This window comes from Plecotus auritus, assembly GCF_963455305.1.
Source record: "Plecotus auritus genome assembly, chromosome: 12".
In the NCBI taxonomy this organism is placed as follows: domain Eukaryota; kingdom Metazoa; phylum Chordata; class Mammalia; order Chiroptera; family Vespertilionidae; genus Plecotus; species Plecotus auritus.
The window spans coordinates 31,000,941-31,010,883 of record NC_137778.1 but is presented as its reverse complement, the minus strand read 5'-3'; the positions used below and the strand labels follow the sequence as shown (position 1 = coordinate 31,010,883).

General features: G+C 44.7%; 1 protein-coding gene across 5 annotated transcripts; it reads right to left on the bottom strand.

Moving 5' to 3' along the window:
- Nucleotides 1–4,256: 4,256 nt before the first annotated feature.
- On the bottom strand, nt 4,257–8,555 carry CIART (circadian associated repressor of transcription). 5 transcript variants are annotated; one of them, XM_080648428.1, is made up of 6 exons: nt 8,464–8,555; nt 7,417–7,841; nt 7,171–7,246; nt 6,849–6,927; nt 6,612–6,723; nt 4,257–4,926 (listed from the first exon to the last, which is right to left on the bottom strand). In XM_080648428.1, the coding sequence occupies exons 2-6, from the start codon at nt 7,780–7,782 to the stop codon at nt 4,402–4,404; spliced, it is 1,158 nt and encodes a 385-aa protein (XP_080504554.1). In that variant the 5' UTR covers nt 7,783–7,841; nt 8,464–8,555; the 3' UTR covers nt 4,257–4,401. The 5 variants fall into 5 exon arrangements, with proteins under 5 accessions (XP_080504554.1, XP_080504556.1, XP_080504555.1 ...); XM_080648430.1 differs by having other exon boundaries at nt 7,417–7,588; nt 8,464–8,533; XM_080648429.1 differs by lacking the exon at nt 8,464–8,555 and adding an exon at nt 8,400–8,461.
- Between the last annotated feature and the right edge of the window lie 1,388 nt (nt 8,556–9,943).

Below are 9,943 nucleotides of genomic sequence, written 5' to 3'. Positions count from 1 at the left end.
AGGGTTTAGAATGGAAGACTTTTATGTCATTTTGCCCCCTAGTGAGACCTAGAGAAATCTCTCTTTTTTCTTTCTTTCTCACTATGGAAACAGCCTTTCTTTTACTCGTATATCACTTCTACATATCCATTTATGGCTATTCACATAAGTTCAGATCTAGTGTCTACTGGAAAATAGGGAAAGGCTCAAAACAAGAAAGCAGGTCCCAACGAGGTAGTTACTGGTGCAATAAGGTTCTTTGAGTATCTCCTCCAAAACGGGAGCGCGCGCGCACTCACAGGCATCCTCATCAATTATGCTAATTACTTTAGAGTAAGCCATGTTCAAAACATCCAAATAGCGCTACACTGGGACATCATGCTTATCAACAAAGTTTTATTGAATGCCTACTCTGTGCTAAGTATTGTTGATATCATCCAGTACCTATTGGATCACCAAAAAACAGTATGTAGACAAAAGATAAATAACAAAACAAGGTAGCATATGATGAATGTAACATAAATTATATAGGTTACAGCATAATATGGTGAAAAAGCACTGGATTAGAAGCCAGGAAATCTGGATTCTATTCAAATTCTGATATCAGGCATATGACCTTGAACAAGTCACTTAAACCAGTAGTCTGCAAACTACTGCCTCCAGGTCAAATCCAACTCCACTGTTTTTGTAAATAAACCTTTATTGGAACACATCTGTGTTCATTTGTTTATATATTAGATATGGCTGCTTTGGGCTACAATGGCAGAGTTGGATAGTTGCAACAGAGATGTATGGCCCACAATGCCTAAAATATTTACTATCTGGCTTTTGCTGATTCCTGACTTAAACCTCCAGTCTATTTCCTCATATATAAAATGGAACTGATATTTGCCCTCAATCACACAAAATTTATTGAGAATCAAATGGAATAAAATATAAAAATACCTTGAAAGAAAGGGGAAAAGTAATATTTTGGGGGCCTACCAAACCCTGTACATGATCTCATTTTATGGGCAAAAGGCTGAGTCTATATATAATGTTTAATGGAGAGAGTAATTGGGAAAAGAACTTGTTAATCACTGACAGAAGGGTAGGGCTTAGTTAACAGAACCAGGAAAGACTGAACAAAGTGATCAGCATGAACATGAGTTGAGAGGCAAAAAGACTTACAGTTTATGGCTGAGTTGGTTGAGTGTTGTCCCATGTACCAAGAGGTCGCCAGTTCCATTCCTGATCAGGGCATATGGCCCGGTTTCAGGCATGATCCTCAGTAGGGGGCTTGCAAGGGTGTGCAGGAGGCAGCTGATTGATGTTTCCCTCTCATCAATGTTTCTCTCTAAAATCATATTTTTAAAAAAGGCTTATAGTGTTCAGGGCCAAATAAGAAAGCTGGAACAGAGGTATCACACAGGAGAGCAGGGGGGGAAATAGAGAGCTTGACTAAAGGTTTTGGACTTTCATCTTAAAGCACTGGTGAGCCATTGGAGGATTTGAATAGGGAATGACATGCAAAGCATTCCTAGGAAAATGTATCTGGTTATCGTGAAAAGGGATTCGAGGTAAGAAAGACTATTGCTATAGTCAACATTTAGATCAGAGAGGTGGCAATGGAATGAATGGGAAGAAATGTATTTTAAGAGATATTCCAAATACAGAATAAAAAGGATTTGATGACTGAACACCACCAAGTTTTAAGCCTAGTTATCTGGAAAAATAATGGTACATAGATAGCACTAACAGAAGAAAAGGAGACTGTAAGAAGGCAGAACAGGACATCTTTAAAGAAAATATAATATTTGTATTGGTGAGCACTAGAAAAAGCACCAGACTATAAACCAATTGCACCTGAGTTTTGTCATCTATAAAATGAAGGGGTTTGATCAGATACAAACGGTACCTCTTGGATATAAAATGCTGAAATTTTTAATAAGTTTTAAGTGTTAGTAATATGTAAATAGAACTCTCCAGCAGGAACTTAGACATTCATTATGTCATCTCTCAGGCGAAAGATTGAGACTGGAGATGAAGTTTTTGTAGTCTTCTAAAACTGAGGCAATAATTACAGCCACGAAGATGAAACCTTTAGTGAAAGGATGTCAGAGGAGAATACAGAGCCAATGTGTGAGCCTAGGGGAACACCCACACTCTGGAATTGGCAGAAGTGGTGCCATTTAGAATTAGAGAAGTTGTTGCCAGATAGGTAAGAGGAGAATCAGGCTAGTGTGCTGTCATGGGATCCGAGGGAGGAGAGTTTCAGTAGGCAGCATCAAGAGTGTCAAATGCTACAGGGAGCATGAACTACATAGCCTTTGTAAAGGCCCCCTGAATCTAGCTATTGATCTGGTGGAAGCTACACTGTAATACTGATTCTGTGAGCCCATTAGTGACTTGGGAAGGTGCAGTAAAGTGTTAGTGGAAGCTAGCCTACAAGAGGTTAAGGACTAAGTGGTAGGAGGGAGTCAGAAAGTACAATTAGACTACTCTGTCAATAAGTATGGGGGGAAAAACAAACAAACAAGACAATCAGGCTCAACAGAGGTTTTCAAGAAGAGGGAATCGGATCAAACTTATAGGAGAGTCTGGCCAGTGTTGTACAGTGCATTGAACATTGCCCCATGTACCGAGGAGTCACAAGTCGATCCTCAGTGGGGGGAGGGGGCATGTGGGAGGCAGCCAATCGATATATCTCTCTCACTGATGTTTCTCTCTCTCTCTAAAATCAATAAAGAAAAACATTAAAAAAAACTTGCAGGATAAAGAATAAATAATTCAGTAACAAATTGAAGTTACAAGAGAAAAAGGTTAGAATAAATGATACAGCAAAAGTTCCAGAAATGAAAGGTAACCAAAAGCACAGATGGAGAGGTTTGCTTTAGAAAGGAGGTCATGTTCTCTGAAATAAAAGGGAACAATTATTCACTGAGAAAAGAGGACTTGAGAAGTAGGGGAAAGATATATAACCAGTTGTGAGGAACATACTCAGTAGCCAATACACAATAACTAAGATGACTGTGTAGTCTGATATACTGTCAAGACTTAGAATGGGAGAGGATATGGTTTTGGTGGAAAGTGAGACAAATCAGGAAGAGCACTATACAGAGGAGATATATAGGTAACTTCACAGACTTCATTTTCGCCACCTGATAACACTGGGTAGGTAGCCTTCCTTACTCCAACATACAGAGGTGGGCAAGAGTAGGTTGATTCTTGTCCATAACTAATAGAAGAATTAATAATAATACAATAAACTGTTTCCCATACTTATAATTGTAAACCTACTTTTGCACACCCCTTTACATTTAGCAGCTGCAGCTTTTTTATTAAAGACTAGAGTGCATGAAATTCGTGCATGGGGGGGGGGGTCCCCTCAGCCCAGCCTGCACCCTCTCCAATCCGGGACCCCTTGGGGAATGTCCAACTGCCAGTTTAGGCCTGATCCGGCAGTCGGACATCCCTCTCACAATCTGGGACTGGCTCCTAACTGCCCCCTCCCCTGCCGACCTGGTCGCCCCACACAGCCTGCTGTTCAGTCCTTTGGTCACCCCTCACTAACCCCCCTGCCAGCCTGGTCGCCCCACGAAGTCTGCTGCTCAGTCATTTGGTCGCCCCTCACTAACCCCCCTGCCGGCCTGGGTGCCCCACGCAGCTTGCTGTTTAGTCCTTTGGACGCCCCTCACTAACACCCCTGCTGGCCTGGTCGCCCCACACAGCCTGTTCAGTCGTCCGTTTGGTTGCGATGGTTGCGATGGTTGCTTAGGTTTTTATATATATAGATGAGGCCCAGTGTCTGAGGGGACCCCCATTCTAACAACTCTAGGGCACCCCTTCTCTTCAAAACTGGCAACCACAGTGCCTGTTCTGGTTCTTATATCCTGCCTCTGGCAGCAGATTACATATCATTTATCCACAAGAATCAACAGCTCCCATCAAGGCAAAGAGCTATTGCAAAGCAGAAGAACCTGCTAATCTGGGCCAGCTGGATGATTACAAGAGGGAAAGACACAAAGGGAAAGGTACTATTCTTTGAGCCTGAATGAAAAAAAAAAAAAAAGCCAACTCTGAGCCCTGTAACTGTCTCAAAGCTGTTCCCTAGGAAGCCAGCAGCAGAGACTCTCTTGCTGTCCCACAGGACTTACATTGTCCCATCCAGACTTCTCACTTGGTGGAGCTTGAGTTCACAAACCTGCCCATCCCCTTTGATCTTTTCTGCAGCACTGAGGATAAATATTGGTATTTGAAACAGAAGGTTTCAATTCCCCCCCAATCAGCAAACTGTTTAGGTATAAAATGTCTTTAATCAGAAAGGATTTCTCTTCCCTCAACACAAATGCACACATTAAAAGTAATACACACACACACACACACACACACACACACAGACATATATTATACAAATTAGAAACTACAGTCTCAAGTCTTAGATTAGGAGTTGAGAGGATGGACATCAGGAACAACTGGAGGATGGCTTCTCGTCTGTTCTAGGTGTCCCACAGTCTTCTCTCTGGCCATGGTGGGAAGATCACGAGGGGACAGGGTACAGCTCCAGTCTGACTGCAGAGTTACTGGCAAACTGTGGCAACGAGGTCTCTCTCCAGATAGTTTCTTAGGATAACCAGGGATGGCAGGAGATGCTGTAGTAGGTGGAACTGGACTGGTCGGGGCAGAGTGGGTAAAAGGCTGCTCTCCATGCTGAAGGAAAAAGATGACACCAATGCTGGTTCCAGTACCTAAAGGACCATGGCTAAAGGAGACAGTACTTGGAGTACTGAGAGGGGGGTTGCAAATTGGAGTGGTGTGGATCCAAGTGAGGTTCATAGCTGGCCATTGAGTGAGATGCCAAGGCTGCTTTGGTTTTAATACTACATGTCCTAGCTGTGTCTGTTCCATCTTTTCCAAGGAAGGTGCAGGAGAGGAAGCAGCTGGATAACTGTGGTGGCTTAGAAAATGCTAGGGAAGGGGAGAAAAAAAAAGAGATTATGAGAAAACTTTCAGATGAACTCTACCTGGTTACTTAAACCTTTGCTTTCCTTGGGAACTGTTTGCAAAGCAAACGTACCTTGTTTTATGTAACAGATAATTTCCTGCCAGGTCATAATTAAGTAAAAGTTTTAGTAACCAAATTATATTTTCATTTATTCAACAAATACTTGAGGGCCCACTATGTACCACTATATTAGGCACTGGATATTCAGACAGATACAAAATAAAACAGTTCTATGGGTTCTTATCACTTATAATTCATTTTTTAATTTCTTTTCATTTGGAATCATCATTTCCCATTTCTGTATTTTAAATTCTAATTTCCTATGTTGAGTACCTTAAGAAGTATAAATTAATATGCAGGCAAGATCTTCCTGCTTATTTTTAAAATTTTATTTCTAAATTACAGTTTACATTCAACATTATTTTGTATTAGTTTTAGGTGTATTACGTTACATAGTTACACAGTTTTTGCAATACTCTTGACTATATTCCCTATGCTGTACTTTACATGCCCGAGACTATTTCATAACTACCAATGTGTACTTCTTAATCCCTTCACCTTTTTCATCCAGTTCTCCAGCCCCTTCCCCTCTGGCAACATGAGCCTGTTCTCTGTCTCTATGAGCCTGTTTCTGTTTTGTTTGTTAATTTTGTTCTTTAGATTACACATATAAGTGAAATCTTATAGTATTTGTCTTTCTCTGAATGATTTATTTCACTTAGCATAATACCCTTTAGGTCCATCCATACTGTTGCAAATGGTAAGATTTCATTGTTTTCCTCCCAGTTATTTTTAATAATTTTAAAAATTTAATTGATTTTAGAGAGAGGAAGGGAACAAGAAAGAGAAACATCTATTTGTTGTTCCACTTATTTATGCATTCATTGGTTGATTCTTGTATGTGCCCAGACCAGGGATCAAACCTACAACCTTGGCATATTGAGACAATGCTCTAACCAACTGAGCTACCCGGTGGCTTATTTTAAAACTGATTCTTCTCACAGTGATAACTGCGGTTGATTGAAAACAAGGTCTGTCTATTATCTACAGGACACTTTCTCCTCCCTATCATTCGAGTGCCCCTAAATACCCTATTATTTGAAGGCCCAGAAAATAGTTCACTTCCACACTAGGTCTAAGGCTCTATGTAACAACCCCCCATGAGTGCTCCAGGGCTGCCCTCCTCTCTCCCAGTGATGTACTTATGACCAGTCCATTAAACCCATGCTTCCACAGGGTCTGGTATGACCATACTTGGGTAGGAATAAAAAGGAGAAGGAAAGCATTTTAGGGGCAGCAGAGAAAAAAAGATTTGCAGAGAGAAAGGATTTGGGTTCAGGGAGTGAGACACCTTCCTGCCTGAATCATTTGGCCAGGTAAAAAGCCTTCTATATCTATGCAAAAAGCAGATAAGCTGCCATCTGAGGGGTAGGATTAAACTTTATGGAGTCCTTTGCAGTGACAGAACAAAAATAACATCTAGGAATCAAGACAATAAAGGAAGTTTCATTTTCCCCTTCCCTGAAAAGGAACTTGTCGAAAAGATAAAAAGACCCAGAAGGAAATGGAAGAGGGAGCCCATTTCTAATTGTACACTTCATTTCCTTGGTTATTTTCCCACCTCTTCCACAGGTTTATAAATTCTTACCTTGGTCAGCTGGTGCCTGCTACTACGCAATGATGACTTCCGGGCAGCTATATGAGGAAACCAAGTCTTTAACATGCCTTCTACCTGTAGCAGAGTTCTCAGATACCGCTCCCTGTGAAAAAGAAATTAAAAACAAACAAACAAAAAAACACAATTAAGTGTGAAAGAAGCAACACGACAGGGCTGAAAATATCTCCTTTTTAATGACGTACTGAGGAAAGAACCAGAAGAACTCACCCCATCTGTGGCTTCTGCAAAACACCTATGATACGCTGGATCCTGTCCATTGCCACACTCTGCTGGAAACTGCTCAATCCTGGGTTCAGGGAGTGAGAAAGAGATCGAAGGATTGGAATTCAAGAATTTAGTCAGGTAAAGAAAGGAAGGACAGAAGGGGGTTAAAATGGATTCACCCAAAGAAATTAAGTCACCGAAAAAAAGGAATAATCAAGACCCAAACAAAGACTTAGGAGAAATACACATTTAAAACATATTTTAAAAGAGAGAGGAGAGAGGAAAAACGAGAGATGTGAACCTAGCTCAGATGAATGCAACTAACCTCTTTCAAAGCGTCCCATCTTCAGCCCATTCAGTAGGTCTGTGAGAGGACGTATGAATCCCTGGAGCTCTTTACACTGTAGAAAAACGGGACAAAGGCTATGAGAAGACCGTGCATTGCTTACACCAGTACTGATTCTTCTTCCACCTCCAAATCTGGGAGCCAATACTATCCTCATAGGGTCCTTACCAGTAGCAGGGTGCTAAGACACCCCAGTAGTATCTTGTTTCCCCAGATTTCTCTTACCTTCTGAGCAAAGAGCAGGTCTCCTTCTGTGGTTGTACCACGGATGTTTAGGCTGGTCTTCAAATCACGATCTCTTGATCTTTTGACCCCAGACCCTGCCATAGGAGAAGCCAAGCCCCGCTGTTCCGAGTGAGATGCTGTATGTTGGTTACTGGAAACCTTGGGTCGTTGCCTGCAGCGGATAGGACCGGGGCTGGGCCGAGAACCTCCCCTCTGCCCAACAGTGTCCGGCCTGGGGCCATGGGCCCCCTTCTCCTCCCCCTCACTATCCGAGGGGAAGCCAAAGTCACTGTTCACTGGGGAGGTGGAAAAAGAGGAAGGGGGAGAGGAAGAAGAATAGGAAGAAACGCTAGATGGAGAATCCATAGGTTCAGAAGCAGGGGCTGGAGAGCAGCTCCTGGAGTACCCAAAGATCGGACCTGCAACTGAAGAGCAAAGCAAAGGAGTTTGAAACCAGAATCCGAGAATCAGGAAATGGACTGGGAGACTGGGGCGCACTGTACGGGATAATCATAGCTCATCTCTCCCTCGCCAATATTACCTGTCTCAGGGACAATAGTAAAAGCCATCTCCCCAGCCTCCATTAAGAACCTGAACTGCCTCTCTGGCCTCGGCAGAGCAGCGCTTGGCCTGACAGACTTCTGTTCTTTCCTCCCTCATTTCAAGAGTAAATACCTGACTTAACACCTTCCCCAGTCCGGCCCATTGTTCGCCTGATCAGTTCCGAGCCTGATTCCGCAGCGAGCCTCTCAATCGGAGGTCACGCCACCCGCGAGCGTTAAATCTCCGGCACCGGAATCCACCTAGTGACTCTGCAGGAACCCCTCCCATAGAGACATTCCTCCTCCTCCACCCACCCCCCGCCCCGCGCCCCCCGATCTGCCTCTCCAGTCTTTCTCATCAGGTTTCCTACTCCGGACCCTCTCGGGTCCCTCTGCCACGTGATACGATCCCTCCCAATACCAAGAGGTCCCTAAACCTACTCTCTCCGGGGCTGATCCTCCCGCGCAGACCACAGACTGCTCCCCGTCCCCCGGGTCTCCTCACCTGTGTCGGTCGGCTCTGCCCAGGCTGTCTTGAGCTCCTCACACACTCCGGGTCGCAGCTACCCACCTCCGCCTCCCTCCCAGGGGTCCCGCCCCTTGCCCCTCCCAGACACGTGCAGTTCCGCACGTGCCTTCCCCCCCTGCGTACACAGACCTCGCCCCCTCATTGGTCTGCTAGCCGGTGGCACGTGACCACAGTTACTGAAATTCTTATCCCATTTGCTACAGCATACAGGGGCTCGGCCAATAGAGAGGCAGTCAGGTGACGATTGGCTGGAAGGGCAGCATTCCGTGCTCCGCCCCTACATGCGGCTCGGGGAGAGGACCCGGTGATGAGAAAAGGAGGAGGATGGAAAAAGAGTGGAAAAGAAGGGAGGGGCGGAAGAGGGCGGAAGCCGTGGCCTTAAATAGGATGGTGGTGCGCCGGAAACGCGTGGCTGGAGTGTGCTGAATGGTTGTGTGACCTGGGTCGCACGCCTCGAGATATAGGACTCCTGGCTCCTCGGGTCCGACCCGTCTGCCCCCTCCTTGAGCGCCTCCGCTCACGAGTGAAGCACGTGGAGCCAACAGCGACTTGCGTCTACAATGTGTGTTTAATGGATGCGTGCCACTGTGTAGCCTCTCCCCCTTTCGGCTGCCCAGCCCTCGTTATTCCGCAGTCTGTTTCGCCGTACCCTCCTTTCTCCTACAAGTTGGGTGCCTCTTGCCCTGCTGGGTGAGGAGGGTGGGGACTGCCGCCGAGAACACCGCGTTCTCTCTCGGGCTCCCGCTGGGGCGGCTCCTCCCTTACATAACCCGTCGTGCACGTTACCAGCTCAGATGCCAGCCCGCCACGACTCTAGAGGTCAAAGCCGAATTCGATTGTTCCTGGCTTTCCTACCCGGGCTCCTCCGGCTCTGCACCCTGAATTCTGTGATTCCTAGCACTGGAACGTAGTGGGGGGAGGTCCCTGATCTTCTAGGTTATGTGTTTGTCTAACTTCAGTTTCTTCATTTGTTCCCTGGAGAAACTCGAAAGGCTTTGAAGGAGGGAAGGTGCAAGTCCGGAGTTCGCTGGCCCTTGCAGTATTGAAACGGTACCGTGGAGAGAGAAGGGGATAGGGACTCAGGGGCTGTAAGCTGATTGAAGCTGTAACATAGGAGAGACCGCAAGGGGGCAGCCCAGTCTTGATTAGGGTCCCGAGGAGAGGAAAAAAAAAAAAAAAAGTAATGTCCCTGCCTGCCCTAATTACTAATTGGAAAAGGCACATTGTTGGGGGGTGGGAGGAATGGAGGAGGGTGTGAAGTTTTATCTATTCTAAGTAGTTTTTTATATTTTACATATGTTTAACAATGAGCTTATTTATAAAAAGAAAACAAGGGTTCTAAGTAAACTTATTTCAACTATCTCCAAACACAGTTTTAACACCATATATAATCAAATAAAGCAATAGAGTCAGAGGGAGTCATAGACTGTGAATAAACCTGTTGTCTGAGGGTCCA

What these genes read in the sequence shown, in the direction of transcription:
- CIART (XM_080648427.1), bottom strand. Translation starts at nt 8,000, where the DNA reads ATGGAGGCTGGGGAGATGGCTTTTACTATTGTCCCTGAGACAG. An exon ending in TACTATTGTCCCTGAGACAG is followed by an intron (nt 7,842 to 7,957) that starts GTAATATTGGCG and finishes TTTGCTCTTCAG; the next exon opens with TTGCAGGTCCGATCTTTGGG. An exon ending in ACCTGCTCTTTGCTCAGAAG is followed by an intron (nt 7,247 to 7,416) that starts GTAAGAGAAATC and finishes GTTTTTCTACAG; the next exon opens with TGTAAAGAGCTCCAGGGATT.